At 49.6% G+C, this 20,400-nt stretch overlaps 1 protein-coding gene and 1 non-coding gene across 2 annotated transcripts in view; both read right to left on the reverse strand.

Moving 5' to 3' along the window:
• Nucleotides 1–20,400, reverse strand: part of TG (thyroglobulin) — a 240,814-nt gene that overhangs the window by 37,428 nt on the left and 182,986 nt on the right. The window contains exons 42-43 of the mRNA XM_055431976.2: nt 3,472–3,636; nt 1,913–2,080 (exon numbers count right to left, since the gene is read on the reverse strand). Coding sequence (XP_055287951.2) covers nt 1,913–2,080; nt 3,472–3,636 — 333 coding nt within the window. The remainder of the gene's footprint in view (nt 1–1,912; nt 2,081–3,471; nt 3,637–20,400) is intronic.
• Nucleotides 4,758–4,864, reverse strand: LOC129560551 (U6 spliceosomal RNA). Its single transcript, XR_008686784.2, has one exon. It is a non-coding gene; the product is annotated as a U6 spliceosomal RNA (small nuclear RNA).

Consider the following 20,400-nt stretch of genomic DNA (forward strand, 5'->3'; position numbering starts at 1 on the left):
CACACACACACACAGACACACACAGACACACACACACACAGACACACACACACAGACACACACACACACAGACACACACACACACACACAGACACACACACACACACACACACACAGACACACACAGACACACACACACACAGACACACACACACAGACACACACACACACAGACACACACACACACACACACACACACACACACAGACACACACAGACACACACACACACAGACACACACACACAGACACACACACACACAGACACACACACACACACACACACAGACACACACACACAGACACACACACACACAGACACACACACACACACACACACACACACACACGGCTCTCTGTTTATTCACATATATATGGTATTGTTGTTCAGTCACTAAGTCGTGTCCGACTGCAACCCCATGGGCTGTAGCACACTAGGCTCCATGGGGTTCTCCAGACAAGAATCCTAGAGTAGGTAGCCATTTCCTTCTCCAGGGGATCTTCCTGGACCAGGGATCGAACCCACATCGCCTGCATTGGCAGGTGGATTCTTTACCACTGAGCCACCAGAGAAGCCGATACATACCTGTATAGGCACACATATACGTGCATATGTTATAGATAATGTGTACATATGTATGTTAGCAATGTTCATAATACTAAGTTCATAGTGTTATGAAAATTCTTTTTCACACGGATGCACCTCCTGAGATTGTCCATGTTAACTGCTTGCTGTGTTCCTTTCATAAAGAAATATATACAATTATACACACTTACATATTTACAGATATACACTGTTTTTTCAAATACACCAATACTAGCTTAATTTCACACTCGTCTGGGTTCTGACTTTTGTTTTCCATTCAACAACGTATCACAGGCATCCTCAAGATGGGAGAGATGTACCTGGTTCATTCTTTTTACAATCTACATTACATATATCCAGTAGTTCGTGTGTATCTTCATTCATTTAACCATTTCCCTATTCATGGATATTCAAGTTGCTTCCAATGTTTTGCTATAACAATTAATGCTGTGATTAATACCTTTATATATTGATATATCTCATCTCAAAATGGTAATTTGCATTTTTTTTCTTTTGCTCTAAGGTAGATTCCCCCATGGGAGGTAGATTACCAAAGGGAATAGAATAATCCAAAGGATGAGAGATCCCATTTGGTTGTGTTAATGATCCTTATTTGCTGTTATTAATTCCAACGATACTGCCTTATAGTCAGCAAAGGCAGACTGAGCCAACACTGAGTGTCTGTCCTCTGTGTGTGTCATGCGTTGGGACCACCATCCCAGGCTGACAGCCTAGAGGGTGATCAGGAGCAGCTGGACAGGGAAAGGGGGCTGGGCCAGGGGCCAGGGTGCCCAACCCCTTCCCGGGGGCGGCCACATCCCAGTGAGAAGTGATGGCTTCTCTGGTCTGAGCAGGAAGCGTATGCTCAGGCAGATAAATGACCCCGCGAGTCCCTCACACTTTGCTGTGTCTCCAACAAGCCACCACAAGGCTCACGTTTGGGCTTCCCTGCCAGACTCCCTTCATCCACCCGCCTCTCCTTCTCCCAGCCTCCGTGGGATGAGCATCCTTCGTGGGTGCAAAGGGTGCGCACAGCCTGGAACCCTGATGCCACAGAGCTCTTGAGCCAGCCTCGCTGGCGGCCCCCACTGTGATTCGAGCACTCACAGATGTCGTTTCTGCGTGTATCGGTATCAGAGCTGCTCACAGCACAGCAGGCATCTTATTTCTGACCCACCCCACTGCCGTCTCCTAAATTCCTTACAGAGCTTTTGCACATGTAGTTTTTCAGTGACTGTCTTGAAAATATAAGCAAGCAAGTCCATGACTCTTGACCAAGGCCTTGCTTAGGTCCAGAGTCACTGGGCCACGTGCCCCTCCCACCTACCTTCACGGCCTTGGCTCTGTTGATGAGCCCGTCGTCCTGAGAACTTCCGATGAGCAGATCCACCTTGACCCGTGGGGCCCTCTGCAGTGCTTGGGCTGGGGCCTCTCGGAGGTACTGGCCGTCGACCACCGGACCCCAGTAGTGGAAAGGACCACTCACAGCCAGGAGCTGCATCAGGTGCAAAGGGGTGTCATGGTTTATACAGACTTCATCCTTAAAGACTGATACTGAAATAGCCAGTTGTATCGCTTTGCCAGGGGCTTCCCAGGTGGCTCTCCTGCCAATGCAGGAGATGAGGGTTCAATGCCTGGGTAGAGAAGATCCCCTGGAGAAGGAAATAGCAACCCACTCCAGTATTCTTGCCTGAAAAATCCCATGGACAGGGGAGCCTGGCAGGCTACAGTCCAAAGGGTCACAAAGAGTCAGACACGACTGAGCCACCAAGCACAACACAGTTGCTTCGCTTAATCAAGTGTTAACCATAATGAACACCAATGCTGGCTATTCACCCAAAGCTCTACTGGGAAATAACAGTAACATGGCCAGAACAGCAAGCAGGCAGGACACCAAGCCACAGTGCCCGGGGTCAGGATGGCAAGTCTTACTCAGAGCAGTGACTAGTCCCTAGGGGAGCATCCCAGAACCTCCCACCGAGGTGACAACAGATCCACTGGGAGGAATGGGTAAGCCTGAGCCTGTAAGAGATATTGATCGTGGTGGTGGCCAAAGGCAGGACATGACAGGAGAGATTCATCAGCTTTAGTCACGATCCGATTAGCCCATATTTGGAGGAGCTGAGGATAAGACCTGCTCCAGGTCCATGAGTCCAGGCCTGCTGCGGAAGGGATTAAAGCCTCAGCTCAGATGACAAGCTATTCTTTCTAGAGTCCCTTTGTCAATATCAGGGCCAGGCAGGGAGCCTGGGGGCTGTGAGCACCATCTTTATACATTGGAGAAGAAGCACACAGCTGCCATGTCTAAGGGGCACTGCACTGCACTGCAGCCCTGCCCACAGTACTCAGTACCTGTTACTGTGACCTGACCGGGTGACACCATGATCCCAGCAAGACCCTTTACACTTCATTTTCTTCTCCTACTCTGTAAGATTCCCATTATTAACCCCATGCTGCATGCATGCTCGTGTCTGAGTCTTTGGGACCCCATGGACTGTAGCCCAGCAGGCTCTTCTGTCTATGGCATCCCCCAGGCAAGAATCCTGGAGTGGGTTGCCATTTCCTCCTCCAGGGGAATCTTCCCAACCCAGGGATCAAACCCGGGTCTCCTGCACTGGCAGGTGGATTCTTTACCACTGAGCCACCTGGGAAACCCCATTATCCCCATAGAACAGACAAAGTCTAATGCACAGAGACCAGTCGATCCTCAGGACCTGAGTTTGGTCCATGACGTACTGCAGCCCAGGCACAACTCGGGAAGAGGGTGGGGCAGCTCCAGCTGGGCACCAGCCTACTGCGTGGCCTTGGGTGGGTCCTGTCTCCTTTCTGGCCCGGTTTCCATTTGTAAACGATCCCTCCCTCCCCAACTCACACACGAGTGCCCACCTTGGTCTGGGCATCATTGAGGATGTGGGCCGGCTCCTGGCGGAGGCAGGACACCATTTCTTGGACGGACGAGCTGGGGCAGCCAACCTCCTTTGCCAAAGCAGCTGCCTGTTGCCGAGCCCTCTCTGGCCTGATGACGGTGGCAGGGGAGAGTGCGGAGCCACCCTGCAAGAGAGAGCAGACTCAGAGCCCGAAGTCTAGTCTCCCATGCCCGGCTCAGCCCAGAGACCCCTTCTTCCAGGAGTCCCAGGACCCTTCCCCCGAGTGCCCACAGGCATCTGGGAGGTCAGGGCTGATCAATATCACATCAACATGCTGTGTGGCCTTGACTGAGTCTCCCTGGGCCTCAGGTTTCTCACCTGTGAAGTGAGGGCAGTAGACAGAGTGATCTTCAGTCCTGACTATGAACTAAGGTTGTGCATGTGTGTGCGTGTGTGTGTGAGTCATGCAGTCCAGTTCTTTGCAATCCCATGGACTGTAGCCCACCAGGCTCCTCTGTTCTTGAAATCCTCCAGGCGAGAACACTGGAGTGGGTTGCCATGTCCTTCTCCAGGGGATCTTCCCAACCCAGGGTTGGAAGCCGGGTCTCCTGCAGGCAGATTCTTTACCATCTGAGTTACCAGGGAAGCCTGAACTAAGGCTGCATATTGAGACAAAGAGTTGACGGTGGTTGAGCAGGGACAAAAATCAGAACTGTCCTCCGAGAAGAGGACTCCACAAAAGGTGGGTGCATCCCACCGCCTCCTGAGGATTTCGTAAATAGCAAGCTTTCCTGGCTCGGTTAAGATAGAGTCACACTTTAAAATAGATGCCCACCTAGAAGGTGATGGAAACACAGTCATCCTGCGAGTAAATTGTATCAGCAGTCATTGTAAGTCTCCATAAAGTCTTTAGGTCTCTGGGAGCATTTTCTCTCTAAGAAGGCAGGTGGTGGTTGCTAGGTCCTGGGCAGTGGGTCTCTGAGCCTGGACAGTTGGTGGGATTGGATCTTCCGCCCAGGGCAGAAGAGTTTAGATGAGCAGGGTAGGATCCGGGGGCCTGTCCTCTGTGGGTCAACCCCTCCCTCCAGCTCAGACATAGGCTGGGGCCCACCACGGACTCCGAGATAACCAGGGCGGGATTGTTGGCATCACTGCCATTACTCACAATGCCACCTCTAACAACAGTAGCAGAACGGCCATTTTTTTTTATTTTAATTTATTTTATTGGAGGCAAATTACCTTACATTAATATATTGGTTGGTTTTGCCATACATTGACATGAATCCGCCCCGGGTGTACATGTGCAAAAATATGGAACGCTTCACGAATTTGCGTGTCATCCTTGCGCAGGGGCCATGCTAATCTTCTCTGTACCGTTCCAATTTTAGTATATGTGCTGCCGAAGCGAGCACCAGAACGGCCATTGACTGGGGACTTCGATTAACTTGAGTTAATCTTGTTTTATCTCATTGGGTCCTCACAATAGCTGTGTACCTTAGCAGCTGTTACTGTCACCATTTGATAAACACAGAAATAAAGAAATAGGGAAACGAGCAACTTAGCCAAGCACAAAAATCTTATCAGAGGCGGAAATAGCCTGTGGCTTCAGACAGTCAGGCTTCAGAGCGTACTGTGCTCAGGACCCCAGGAAGAAAGTAGAAGGGTCCAGATCGATTCCTGGGTTGGGAAGATCCTCTGGAGAGGGGAATGGCTACCCACTCCAGTATTCTTGCCTGGAGAATTCTATGAACAGAGGAGCCTGGTGGGCTACAGTCCACGGGGTCACAGAGAGTTGGACATGACTGGGCATGGACCCACACAATTTACTTAAGCCTCACAATCATCCCACTAGGCAGGGGGAATTATCACCCGATTTTACAGATGAGGGGGTTTAAGGCACAGAGGGGCTCTGTGGGTCTCCAGTCAAAGACTTGCTCTGAGCTTCAGCATCTGTTAACCAGGGCAAGTCCTAACTCCAGGCTTAAGCAGTAATAAAAGTAAAACACCAACCAACCCAGTGCCTGGAGGTCAGCAATGGTGGGAATGAACAGGTTCATGATGGTTGAACCCTCACCATCGTGAGGAGTAGAGTCCCTGGGCCCTTGGGTTTGTTTCCAATGATGAAGACCACTGCATGTGTTCAGTCTTAAGGGAAAACACATACACATTAATACACACTCAAGATATTCAAGGTCAAAGCCCCATGTTCTAAATTACACATGGAGCTGACAGTGCAGGAGGCCGAGGTGGGGTGGCTTGACCCACAGGTAGGCTGTGAGGAGACATGGGTTTCAGGAGGGGGCCCTCTAATGTGTTCTACATTTTCTACAGATATAAAAAGCCAGAGTCCCTGATACAGTGAGGAAGTGGTTAACAGCGTGGGTTACACTAATATTGCAAGATGCCTCAGGGAACGTTTTTCTCTGCAAGGACTTTGTCTTAATCGATCTTTCTGAAGGAAACCATGTTCTTCATGGAAAATCGGTGGTTAAACAAGCCAACGGCTGGCTCAGCCCTCACTATGAAGCACCTGGTTGAAGACAAAGAACTGGGGGTGGGAGGAGGCAGTGGTACGCAGAGTTGTGCAGAGAGAGGGGGCTTCGGGGGCAGAAGAACCAGGTTCAAACCCCAACCCTACTGCTCACTGTTGAAGTGACCTTGGGCCAATGAGTGGCCCCAGGGGCCTCATCTGTAAATGCGGACGATGAACCAACCTCACAGGTCACTGCCCAGAGGGCGCAGCATCCTCCCCACGGAAGGCAGAGAGGTCTCCGTTGCTGTGGGCACCACGGGGCTCCGCAGACCCAGGACCAGCCGTGGGGTCTCTCCAGCCCACCCTGTCACATCAGCCAGCCACCTGCAGCTCTGGGCCCAGACTTTATCTAAATCTGACCTAGCTATCAAGTGGCAGTGAGTTTCCGCTTGTTTGTTTTTTTTTTAACTTTAAAAATAGCACAGGGCAAAACCACAAGTGCTGACCACTGCTTCTTCACTCTGGAGCCTCCAAACATGGGAAGGTATCTTGACCTCAGTCAGCCACAATGGTCACTTCAGAGTCAGGACCTGCCCTTGGGTAGGCGCGGGCACAGACCACACGGTCAGACAGAGAGGCACCTCAGGGTACAGTCACACACACACACACACACACACTTACCGACACACACTCTCACACAGAGACACAGATAGAAAGACACGCAGACACACTCAGAAACACACAGGCACTCAGCCACCACACAGACACAGCAGACTTGACCCAGACACCTCAGTGAACCCGTCACAGGCCTTCCGCAGAAAGCAACAAGGAGGGGTAGTTTCTGTGACACACGTTCTGCCCCAGGAGGGCCTGGGGGCCCTTCCTTCCTTTGGGGGGTGGGGGGACTCTGGGTGGCGGGTGAGCCCTCCAGGAGGTGCAGGCTTCTCTCAGCGCCTCCCTCACCCTCCTCCGCCTGCCCCCCACTGTGCATTTCTCACCCGTGGTGAGATGGTGGTGGTGGTGGTGATCACTCGTGAAGGGAGAGAGGGTGGGTGGGAAGCTGGGTGCCCGCTGGGGGCACAATGTGGAATCAAGGAGTTAATTCACGCTGAGCCCTTGTGAAGGCGCCCTGCAGGGAGACGTAACAAGGACGGTGGCAATTCTCATTTAAGCAGCACTCACTATGCGTTACACGCTCCAGGACGCTATGCTCATAAAGGTTGATTTACCCTCAAAGAGCAACCCTGCAAGGTTGGAGGGGGCGGGCGGGGGGGACTGGGTTATCTGAGCCTTACAGGTGATGAAACTCAGGGCGGAGATCAAGCCACTTGCTGTGTGTGTCACAGCTGGAGAGGGACAGCACCGGGATTCCAACCTAGATGGCTGGCTCCTTAGCAACCCACTCTAACCTTGTGCGTCCTCAGTCTTATGCCTCTGGTCGCCGGTCCCTTTCCATCCCTGTGTGAATGTGAGGTCAAAGCAAAGTGGAAAGGCATGGCTCCGGGGTTTGGGCCCACCAGGGTTTTGACCCAGCTCTGACCCCAGCTCTGCCTGCAGCCATCTTGCCAATTCCCTTTGTCATGCTGGGCTTCCAGCTCCTGATCTGAAAAATGGGGCTATTTTCACAAACATTCACAGAGCTGGTATATGGATTAAATAAAATAATGGAAGCCAACTACCTAAGACAGAATTATCATTCAGTAAAGTTAGTTGTAATGGTCATAGCAGATATTGTTCTCCATGTGTTTAACTCCTGCAATTTGACTTATTCTCAAGTCACTTAAGCCTGTGGTTACGCACCAAGTGACAGGTAGCAAGTGCCTTGCGATCTCTGTCCTGAAATTCTGCTCAAGCTCACTTCCTGCTTGTTGAAAATATGGACTGTATCCAGCAGGATACACATATTAGTGGCCTCAACATGAGGTTCTCAATCATCAGGGTTAAGAGAACAAGCAGAAATTCATGTGCTTTCAAAGCTCAGAGCGGGAAGAGATTTCTAGGCATGAGAGTGCTCCAGAGGAAGCTGCCCAGACTTAGGACTTGAGTGGGCTTTGATGGGAGGAAGTGATTCGAGAAAAGGAAAGAGGGCAGGTGGCCACTCTTGGGGGAGTGGGCAGGGATGGCAGGTGAATCCAGGGATCTGATCACCCCAAGCAGCTAAGGGGAGTGGGAGCTGATTTCAGGAATCCCAGAATCCCCAGATTAGCACTTCAGCCAGTTCAGTCACTCAGTTGTGTCCGACTCTGAGACCCCATGGACTGCGGCACGTCAGGCTTCCCTGTCCATCACCAACTCCGGAGCTTGCTCAAACTGTCCATAGCATTGGTGATGCCATCCAACCATCTCATCCTCTGTGGTCCCCTTCGCCTCCTGCCTTAAATCTTTCCCAGCATCAGGGTCTTTTCCAATGAGTCAGTTCTCCCCATCAGGTGACCAAAGTACTGGAGCTTCAGCTTCAGCATCAGTCCTTCCAATGAATATTCAGGGCTGATTTCCTTTAGGATGGACCGGTTTGATCCTTCAGTCTAAGGGACTCTCAAGAGTCTTCTCCAACACCACAGTTTAAAAGCATCGATTCTTCGACTCAGCCTTCTTTATGGTCCAACTCTCACATCCATACACGACTACTTGAAAAACCATAGCTTTGGCTAGACAGACTTTTGTCAGCAAAGTAACGTCTCTGCTTTTTAATATACTGTCTAGGTTGGTCATAGCTTTAAGATTAGGACTTAGAACTCAGAAAAATAGGTACTAAATGAGTTAGCCAGCAACTGTGTAAGTGAATGGAGGGGTGAATCGATGGATGGATTAATTAATTCTCCTGAGTAGGAGAGACATGTACACAGAGAGGCAGTGAGCAACAAATGCGAGAGAGCTTTAAACTCAGCCTAAGCAAGATACGCAATTAGAAAGCAGTAAACCCCGGGTGCTGGAGAGGACTCTTGAGAGTCCGTTGGACTGCAAGGAGATCTAACCAGTCCATTCTAGAGGAGATCAATCCTGGGTGTTCATTGGAAGGACTGATGCTGAAACTGAAGCTCTAATACTTTGGCCACCTCATGCGACGAGTTGACTCATTGGAAAAGACTCTGATGCTGGGAGGGATTGGGGATGGGAGGAGAAGGGGACGACAGAGAATGAGATGGCTGGTTGGCATCACCGACTCGATGGACATGAGTTTGAGTGAACTTCAGGAGTTGGTGATGGACAGGGAGGCCTGGCGTGCTGTGATTCATGGGGTCACAAAGAGTCGGGCACGACTGAGCGACTGAACTGAACTGAAACCCTGGGAAACAGGCAGGTATCACACAGGCAACAAGGAGTTAGTAAAGGTTTCCAAATGGGGTGTGACAGAAGGTATTTTAGGAATAATCTTGTGTCATTTATTTTTGCATCTCAGTGCTGAAAATGGTGCATAGCACTCAGTAGCCCCTCAGCAAATGAGCATTGAAGCCTCTGGAAGATGAAAAATTCTTATGGCAGACGTTGAGATGGGTATTCCCTTACCATGAGAATCTAGCACAAAGCTTGGTGCAGAGCAGTCCTTCGCTAAAGATTGGTGGGCAGAATGGAACTCAAGTGAAAGGCTGGATGGTTGACTGACCGCTGTGTGGGATGAACAGGAGAGGTCCTGTCTGAAGCAGGGATTCCAACAGAGGCTTGTGCGGGTGGAGGAGAGAGGGGTGAGGTATGAACCAGAACATCACTGCCACTGCTCTGCATCGGACCCTCTCCTGGGAACGGACCCAAACCTGGAAACTTGCCACCAGAACATCATAGACTGGCTGGGTTTATTGTTACTGTTTGGTCTCTAAGTCATGTCCAACTCTTTTGTGATGCCATAGACTATAGCCCCCCAGGCTCCTCTGTTCATGGGATTTCCCAGGCAAGAATACTGGAATTGGTTGCCATTTTCTTCCCAACTGAGGGATCAGACTCACATCTCCTGCATTGCAGGCAGATTCTTTTTACCACTGAGCCACCTGTGAAGCCCCCTAGCTGGACTGGGGGACATCACTGAGGCAGACAACTCGGAGAACACTCTGCAAGCTAAAGCAAGAGATAGACTTAAAAAAAAAAAATCTTCTGTACGTGCAAGTTAATATTGCTTTTAATCTTTTCTACACTGAAATCATCTTCTTTTCTTGATCCCTAAAAGCATAAGTTTCACTCTGATTTGTAACACTTTGATTTTGGCAAAATTTCAGTCAAAGGGATGATAATTAACACAACTTTCATCCTGAGACCCTAGTCTTCGGGGCATCAGAGCACACTTCCTCTGCTTCTTAGGAATCAGCAATTTTTGGTTTTAGTTGGTGGGAGCCCAGGGCATTTGTATGAAGGAAAAAGGGGGTATCTTAACCCTTGTTGGAGAACTAAAAGGCAACCCACTCCAGAACTATTTCCTAGAGAATTTCATGGACAGACGAGCCTGACAGACTACAAGCGATGGGGTCGCAAAGAGTCAGACACGACTTAGCGACTCACATACATAGCCCTTGTTAGTGTCCTTTGAATATCAAACAAATTGATGCCCTTGAAGCATCTTAACACCAACTGCAGGGATGAATTATAGCTTAGGAGAGCGCGCGAAAGACAAAACTCTGTGAGTGCTGCTTCCTTTGTGGAGAAATGTGTGTGCACAAAATACATCACCTCCCAAGCCTCAGTGACCTCCACTATAAAGCGCTGGCCTCACAGTCTTGCTGCCAGAGGCATCAAGTATGTGGCGCGGGGAACTCAGCATGGCACCAGTGCAGGGCAAGGGAACGCCCCACTGGCTCCCTCTCCTGCTATTCCTCTTAGTACCCTGGGTCTTCCCAGTAGGACACGCCAGCCTTTCACTGACTAATTCTGAATTGCCGTGCCCTTTAAAACTTTGAAAACAACTTCCAGTGTGGAAAAACTGGGGGGGCAATTTGTGAATCAGGGCGATGGCAAGAATCAGAACCTGCAGGGAAAACAAGCAGCCCAGTTCCTCTGAGGAGCAAGGAAGCTTCCCGGCCAGTCTGCTTCCTCCCTGCCATAGGACCCCGCTGGGTCCTCCTCACCCTCTCTTCCCCTTCCATCTCTCCACCTTTCACGTATACAACGTTTAAAGGGATGTGGAAGAGAAGGAACATTTTATAAAGTAACTTCTAAGAGCCAGGTCACTCCTGCACATTTTCTCATGTGATCCTAGCAACAGCCCTGTATGGATTACCATCCCCACTTTACAGATGGAGAGATTGAGGCCCAGATGGGCAAGTACTTTGTTCAAGGTCTTGGGACTGAAAGCAGCAGAGCCAGGGTCATAAAGGTTGCACTGTCTCCCCTACACCGTCCTACCTACAGGCAGAGACAACAAGAGCTCAGCCCATCACACTCCTGCTTTCCACTACACTCGAGAGTGGCTGATGGGCAGTGATTTGTAAACAAGACGTTTGCAAGGTGGTCAGGGCAGAGAGTGGAAAGGCAGGGAGAGCCTGGCTTCGCCCGCAGCAGGAGTGCCAAATGGGAAACAGTCTCACAGGCCGGCTTGTAAAGGTCCCTCCCTTGTCGTGACCTCATTATGTCTGCGGTGTGGAAAAGCCACCCTGAGACCAACCAGAACCCACCCTGGGTCACTGTGATGTGCGTTTACAAGTGTCCCACATACCCTTTTACATAGAGTGTTCACTCAGGCCATCTCAATATCCAACCCATCTGATGAGGTAGGAAGAACCAATACTATTTTAAAAGGAAATACATTACTTATTTAATCACTCTTTTTGTACATTCCCTACCTCATTCCAAAAGGAAATTTGGATATACTCAGGAAATAATGTCAACAAACTTTGGTGAACTGTTTGTACAGATGAAGGAGGTTAAGAAGCCAGATTGTTTGGCCCCAAGATGCTGTGGTTGACCCATGCTGCCATGCTGCCTTGATGGAGGGCAGGGGTCCTGTGAAGTCCACGGGCACCCTGACTCCCTCATCTCCCATCGCCTATCACTCCACCAGGTTCTTTGGATAGTCCAACTTGATCAGTTCCCAGAGTCCCCTATTAATTCAAGACGAGGGACTGATGAGTGATTTTTTGGACTTTTTATAGTTTTCAAAATATTCTAACTTTTCTCCAAAGAATTTTATAACATTTAATTAGAACAAATTTTTAATTACATTTAAAAGAGTAATTCCTTACTAAAATATAACCTGACTCTTGTTGAGAGGAAAGCAGGCATATCCACTGATCTGTGGGCAAGTGGCAAGGTCAAAACCATGTAAGAACACTTGGCAGGGGGAATAAGAGGTGGTGCAGAGAAAGACCACTGCTGGCAGAGGGAGGTGGTCCTGACCAACCGGTCCCCAGAACAAGCCTCAGCGTCATCACATCCCAGGTTTGCCAAAATGGCAATCCTCTGCACACCTAGAAAAAGGCCAGCACGTATCGTTCTACAGCTGTCAGTGTCACCTCGGTTTTGTTGTTTAGTCGCTCAGCCGTGTCTGACTCCTTGAGACCCCTCGCAGTGCTCCTCTGTCCATGGGATTTCCTAGGCAAGAATACTGAAATGGGTTTACCATTTCCTCCTCCAGAGGATCTTTCCAACCCAGGGATTGAACCCACATCTCCTACACTGCAGGTGGATTTTTTGACCACTGAACCAGCAGGGAAACCCAATTTGTCACCTCTGTTTAGTTAAAGGTAAAAGAGAAATTTTTGCAATTTTAAAGCAAAAATAGCACAGAAATCTATGGGGGAAAATAAGGATGAGCAAAACAATGGAAACTTAAAGTAAATACAATTTTCTGAGTCAAGGAGCAATGACTGTGAGGTATTGTTAGCCTCTCGGCATATCTCTTCTCTGTGTGTGTGTGTGTCTGGGTCTATTTGTATATTTACATGTAGGGAATAAATTAGATCACACTGATTTTGGACTTATCTTTTGCACCTCTCAGTCCATTGTGCATATCCTTCTGTGCTGGTACCCAGCCATTTATGAGACTTTCTAACATCAACAGTGCACATCAGGTGTTTAGGCTGTTAGGGAGGGAGTCATGGACAGGTTAGGAGCGCCTGCAGGTCACACCTGAATGCAAAGCACAGCTCTGATTGGTACTTTTTGATCTGGACTCTTCCTTCATCTGTAAGGAGTATAACGATGCCAATAGCCTCTCTAGAAGACCTCAGACAGGATAACTGCCTTGCCCCAACTCATCTACTGTTATCGAGTTGGATTTAGGATGCTTTTCTTCAAAGCCAGCGTGTCACCCAGCCCTGCTGTGCCGAAGGGAGCAGGGGACCAGGCTACTGTCTGCTCTCAACCTCCCTTCTCCTGACATTGCTGGCAAACGCTCCTTCCCACGTGGCTCGGTTACAAATCGCCTCTGCTACCTGTGGATGTGCTGTGTGGAGGCCTTGCCCAGGCATCCGCCGGGGGCAGGTGGGGTGGGGTGCCTCTCAGGCATCTGGTCAGCCTTGGCTTTGCCCCTTTAGAACCATGCTCGCTCTCCTGTCATGCTTGCCCTCCATGCTCTTGGAAACTTGACAAAATGCCTTTTTTTCCCCCCATCTGTCACGAGCATTACATCCAACGGCCTCTGTCATCTTCTGCCCATCAGAAACCATTTAAACGCTTGGCACTCAAAACATACTGCTGTCCCAGGCAAAGCTATTGCCCTTTAAAAGGGACACCCTGACTGATGGCCAAGGCAATGGCCATCTTCTGATTTCAAAGGGAACGGAAAAGGCAGGCTCCTGAAGCTCCCACTCTGTTCTCAACGAGCAGTTCACATACACACGCAGTAAGGAAGTGTCGCCTTTGAAAAATAATTTCCAGATTACAACCTGTAAAAGAGCCGAGGTGCCTGGATGTTTCTGTCCAGCCATTGCTCCTGTGCCTTTGTTTCAGGGACTGGCTGGTTTAGAATGAATGCCTCGGACAGCTGGGACTGTATGGAGGAGAGGGCGAATCTTAGAGGAGGTTGGCCTGGGCTTTCCCACATTCTTATGCTTTGGCTTTGAACAGATGGGACAAAGTGGGACATGCCAGCCTTTCACTGACTAATTCTGCGTTGTCATGCTTTTAAAAAATTTGTAAAGCAAAACCAGTGTAGAGAAGTGGTAACAACACAGACTAAGGAAAGAAAGACTTGCGTTCGAGCCTCTGCTCTTAGTGGCCTTGTCTTGTTGGGCAAATCAGTTAACTTCACCCAATCCATTTTGTGAAGATGGGATTTTTACTCTTTAATTTTTTTCCCACGTGCTGCACAGTGGGTTCTTGTTGGTTATCCATTCTAAATATAGCAGTGTGTACATGTCCATCCTAAAGAAAGAAAGAAAGTGAAGTCGTTCAGTCATGTCCGACTCTTTGCGACCCCATGGACTGTAGCCCACCGGGTTCCTCCGTCCATGGGATTTTCCAGGCAAGAGTACTGGAGTGGGTTGCTATTTCCTTCTCCAGGGGATCTTCCTGACCCAAGGATCAAACCCGGGTCTCCTGCATTGCAGGCAGACGCTTTACTGTCTGAGCCACAGGGAAGTCACACACATCCATCCTAAACTGCCTAACTGTTCCTTCCTCCCAGCCTTTGCCCTGGCGACCGTAAGTTCGCTACAACTGTGAGTCTCTTTTCGATTTGTAAGTTCATCTGTATCATTTCTTTTTAGATTTCACATATAAAGGAGGTCATAAGGATATTTCTCCTTCCCTGACTGACTTCACTCAGTACGACAATCTCTAGGCCCAACCATGTTGCTGCAAATGGCGTTGTTTCTTTCTTTTTAAAGGCTGGGCAACATTCTGCTGTGTCTTCTTTATCCCTTTCTCTGTCAATGGACATTTAGGTGGTCTCCATGTCTCGGTTATTGTAGACCGGGCTGCAGTGAACACTGGGGTGCAGGTGCCGTTTCACATCGTGTGCTTCTCTGAATGGATGCCCAGGAGTGGGGCTGCAGGGTCACATGGTAGCTCTAGTTGTAGCTCTATGTTTGAGGAACTTCCTTACTGTTCTCCACGGCAGCTGTACCAATTTACACAGTCGGGGATTTTACTCTTCCCTCTGTTCGGTTGTATGGATCAGTATACAGAGATAACTGGAACTGGTGGCAGATCTGGTGCGGGGGCTGGTGAGCCAGTCCTTGCCCAGGGCTATATTCCCATGTCTAATATCAAGGTGGAAAGATGGAAGAGTGAGGCGTACGGAAGGAATTTCTGGCCCAGAGGAAGCTGGCCTGGAACTGAAGCCTGGCTGCTCTGCCCCACAGGAGAGACTGAGCAGCTTGCTTTCTCTATAAGTGTGGCTCAGCAGTGAGCCATGGCTGACTATTTGAACCATGCCTCCAAACATGAACATCTAGAAGATAGTAGGGGGCTTCCCAAATGGCTCAGCAGTAAAGAACCCACCTGTCAAAGAAGGAGATGTGGGTTCGATCCCTGGGTCAGGAAGATCCCCTGGAGAAGGAAATGGCAACCCACTTCGGTATTCTTGCCTGGGAAATCCCACGCACAGAGGAGCCTGGCGGGCCACAGTCCATGAGGTTGCAAAAGAGTTGGACACAACTTAGCGACTAAACAGCAACAAGAAGAAGATGGTAAGGCCCAGCCCAGTCATCTAGGAGTGAGAAAGCCTTGTCTGGTTACTGGTTTCCGCCCCATCACCTGCGATCACCTCCCTCTGTCCATCTCCTCCTCCTTTCCTTCCTGGACTAGGTGACACTGACCAGCTCCTGGGGAGAAAGGGCTCCCCAGGCTGCCCTGAAGAAGCGCAGTGTGTGTGAAAGTTCTGAGGCTCTGGTGGGTCTGGATGGTCTTGTCTGTGCAGAAGGGGAACTGGCTGGGGGACAGGGTGGCCTCTCAGGGCACAGTGTTGCCAGCAAGGGTGACCGGGGCTGCATGGACATGACCGGGGATGCCTCTGTCAGAGGGAGCAGGGCAGAGAGGAGGGGCGTGGGCCGGCTCTTGTTAGACATCCCTGGAGGGGGCACCTTGGAAAGAGGCTGGACCAGGAGACAGGGCACTGACCCAGAAGGCCTTCCTGGGTGCCCGGCACAAAGGTACAGGTGAGGGGGCTGCCCTGGGGAGGTCAGTCACAGGCGCTGGAGTCAGGTTCCGGGCTGGAGGCCCTGTGCTGGCCACAGCGGTGGGGAGGCGGGAGGGGCCCCCACCGGAAGTGGACGGTCTAGGGCTCCCACCTCACGTCCAGACCACAGAGGCGGCACGGAGCGCCTGAGGGCAAACCGTCTGCACATCCAGCAGGACTGAAACCCGCGGCCCTGGCCTGTCCTGGCGGCTGTCCTTCAGACTTGAGCCTCACACCCACACCCTCCCGCACTTGGCCTTGTGTGTTCAGAGGGGTCCTGCATTCTCCACGGCCCACTTCCTTATCCTGTATTATCTCCAGCTAATGGGTGTGCGGTCTGAGTTTAGCCCCCTCCCTGTAACAAGGGTAGCCCTCACAGGTCCTGGGCCCATCACTCTGCCAGACCCCCTCCCCAAACTCCCCCATGTGAACAAGCCCAGGGGACTCTTGCTAAGGTGCTGATGCATCGGTATGAACTAAATAGGTCTGCTTCTGAACCCCTGCCCAGCTGAACTCCTGGAACCCATGTCACGTCATGTGCAACAACACTACGCCTTCAAATCTGTCAGGTAAAAACAAATATACATTTTTACATGGTGTAGAAAAATAATGGACAGAGCTTGGGCTTTGGGGTTGGAGAAATCTTACTGAATCTTGAACTGACAACTTGGTAAGTGGTTCTACTACCTGGATTTCAGTTTCTCTACCTGTAAAATGGGTACATAAAAGTGTCTCAAGGTACAGCATAGAGAGCATGGACCATGAGTGTGCATGCAAGGCCAGTATTTCCTCCTCCTATGAGCTGTGTGTACTTAGGAAAGTTATTTAAATCCCCTGTACCTCAGTTTCCCCAAGTGTAAAATGAGAGTAAGAAGAATATTCCACTAGATTGTTGAGATGAATTAATGAGGTAAAAGGGAATGTGCCTACATGGGTTAGGTTTCCAATAAATGGTAGCCAATATTAAACTCAGAATTTATATTTCAAAGAGCTCTGCTGCTGCTGCTTCTAAGTCACTTCAGTCGTGTCCGACTCTGTGCTATCCCATAGATGGAAGCCCACCAGGCTCCCCCGTCCCTGGGATTCTCAAGGCAAGAACACTGGAGTGGGTTGCCATTTCCTTCTCCAATGTGTGAAAGTGAAAAGTGAAAGTGAAGTCGCTCAGTCATGTCCGATCCTTAGCGACCCCACAGACTGTAGCCTACCAGGCTCCTCCATCCATGGGATTTTCTAGGCAAGAGTACTGGAGTGGCTTGCCATTGCTAGCAAGAATTAAATGAAATAACAGGCTCGAAAAGTATTTCAGAACCTGTACAGCACTGTCAGAGATCGGTTATTATGATTTATAATATTATTGCTGCTGCTGCTGCTAACTCACTTCAGTCGCGTCCGACTCTGTGTGACCCCATAGACGGAAGCCCACCAGGCTCCCCCGTATTATTGCTACTTAAACTCAAATTTAAAAAATAGCCAAATCTTGTCCAATCTAAAGAAAGCTTTGGGGATTGCAATCCTGTATTGGCCAAGGATATTTTAAGCAGCTGGGCTTGTCTATCTTCTCCTGTCCCTGCTTGGCGGCCCTGTGCTGCTGGGTGTAATTAGTCGTGGCTCTGTGGGTGATGAAGTAAAGGCTGCCTGACAATTTCACACCCACCCAGTGGCTTGGAAATGGATGACACCATTCTAAATTGCATTAAGGCCAGTTTTGAGCTTGCTCTTCAGATGACAGCCATGGAATCTTGTTTTGAGTGGAAAGCCTATCTCACAGAAGTATTAAGGCATCATAAAATGAGAGAGAAGGGGAATTTAATAAAAGCCATCATCATGCTATAAGAGATGGCAACCTCATTTTGTGCTGTTAAAGCATATTTTGAGGTGTTTGGACAAGTTTAATTTTGATTATTGCTTATGAGATGAAAATACAGGGGTGAAGAAATGAAGAGGCCTGACTCCGCTCACGCTCGAGAGCTAATCGCAGAGACCTTATCTTTAATGCTCATCCAGCTCTTCCTACCAACTCTGAGACACAGCCAGCTCCGCTACCAGAAGCTAGTTCTTCACCAGAATAACTCCATGGGCATCTTTGAGCACTTCTTGTATGCAAGATGCTGCAGTGAATTTGAAGATGATTAAGGCCTAGAGTAGGAAATGGCAAACCCACTCCAGTATTCTTGCCTGGAGAATGTCATGGACAGAGGAGCCTGTCGAGCTGAAGTCCATGGGATCACAAAGAATTGCACATGATTAAACATGCACACTTGAGGGCCTAAAGAAAGTGTGTAAACTACAGGGAGGGGGATTTCTTTGTCTTTCTTGGTTTTTTGTTTTAAATTCTCACTCCCCCTGTCCCAGCCTCCAATTCTCCCTCTGTTCTGCCCTTTCTTCCTCCTAGCAAATATTTGATGGTGACTCTGGCCATGCAAGGTGCTAATGCTAGGTGTCAATCACTGACAAAACAGGTAGCTTCCCGGCCTTCATGGAACTTAATAGTTTTCGGAAGACAGGCCAACACAGAGGTAGGAAAGGGGAGGTATTAGAGAAAGTCTTGAAGAACTTCCCTTCAAAGGGCCTGATACCACCTGATGCCACCATGTACCAAATCTTATTTCTCTTGTTAAGACTGCCTCTTGCCTTTGTCCTAAGTGAAATTCACAAGGATCTCTGTGCCCTTCCCGGTTCAACTATACATTTGAACCAAGGAAAGATAACCTGTGATGTCTCAAAACTCCTTGATAAGAATCCTCTTTGCTTGGAAATGATCCTCTTTATGTTTCTATTAGAGTCTTGGTCTCCCAAACAGGGTGCATGAGACAATCCACTGGTGCACAGGAAGAAATTTCCAGAATATTTACCTATAAGTATCATTTAGGTAGTCTTATTCTTTTAAAACATGTTTATATCTATAATGTATATTTTAGTACAGTCATCTATGAATATAATTAATGACTGTGTACATAAAAAATGTGCACATATAGGGAATGCTTACTCAAACTCACTCAAAACTTTGTTTTACTGTCATGATCAACAAGTTTAGAGGCGAGAACACTTGCACTCGAGAACAGGAAGAGGCCCTTTTCTCAATGAACTGAAGGAAACAGAGTCGAATGAGGAAGCCCCTCTGCGCCATAGCACTTTCTCCGCTGGTGGGAACAAAAGTGACCAGCAAACTTCTCGCCTCTAGGACAGTCACAGGGCTTTCTGGCGAAGGGCTCTGCTGCAGACAGATGGCACCACTTTTGTCATCCCTCCTCCCCACCAGGGCCACACGGCGGGAGCCAGTCTGGGGAACAGGCCGATCAGACAGCTGAGGAACCTCACCTTAGGACAGAGGACAGGAGCAGGCAGGGGAGAGGGCTTGACCCCCACCCCCACCCCCACTGCATAGGGTAAAGGGAACATGAGCCTTCTGCCAGGCTCTAAGTCTCTAAGAAGAAAGGATCAAGTTTTGACTGGCCCAGACTAGAGACTCACTCCTGATTCTGGCAGATCCTAGAATGAGGGGAACAGCAGGAGCAAATTCAGGGACAAAGGCAGCAGAGCCTGCCAGGCAGTAGGAGAAAGTGGAAGTCACTGAGATGGCAGGTCAGAGCAGTGAGGACCGGGGAGGAATCCACACGAAGGCCACGGACAGTGAGGGGAGCGGGGGTGGAAGGCTGGGGCAAAGCGGGGCTGAGACTGAACTGACCCAACGGGGTCAGCTCGTCAGCCTGTTCCAGGAGCAGCGAGCGGGAAGATGGGCTCACACAGGCAGTGGGAGGACCGGCACGTGGCCGATTCTGACGTCACTTCCAAGTCCAGACAAGGTGCAACTTATCATCCCACAAAGAGAGAAAAAGCAAGAAGGCACCAATGGAACATCCCGGCCAGCACTGCCAAATGTGTGGCCTTAGTGGACTCCACTCGTGTTCAAGGTTGAGCTGAACGTCACCCGCGTCCATCAAGGTTCGGGGCCACTGCAGCAGTCTGAACCATTTCCTTTAGTTTCCCTCATCACAGAGCCCCCACTGTGCTGCCCTATCATCGTGGTTCCTTCCTGGTCCCTGTTTGCTGACCTCTTGGATGGCAGGACGTGAGTCCCAGTCACCCTGGTGCCCCCTGAGCTTAGCCTCATGGTTGGCATGAAGCTAATAGTTACTCAATACAATATTCATTTAAATAAAGAAATACCTGTTAGATCTAGAAAAGAAAAGAGTCTGCATCTTCATGCATCTACAGGAAGTTAGGTGGGAAAGCAAAATTGCAATGCTGTGAAGACTGAAATTGGGGCCCCTCTCAGAGAGCTTCCCAAGCTTTGGGAACCCACTGTCCCTTAGGGGGATGCAAAGGGGACAGGTTGAGCAATCGCAGAAGAGAACAGCTCGGGTGATTCAATGCATTTGTGCAACTCCTCAGAGTGGAGAAGCCCAGTGCAAACAGAGCTTCTGCTTTTTTTT

This window comes from Moschus berezovskii, chromosome 16, assembly GCF_049115385.1.
Source record: "Moschus berezovskii isolate FMDL1 chromosome 16, NW_MosBer_1.0, whole genome shotgun sequence".
Taxonomy (NCBI): domain Eukaryota; kingdom Metazoa; phylum Chordata; class Mammalia; order Artiodactyla; family Moschidae; genus Moschus; species Moschus berezovskii.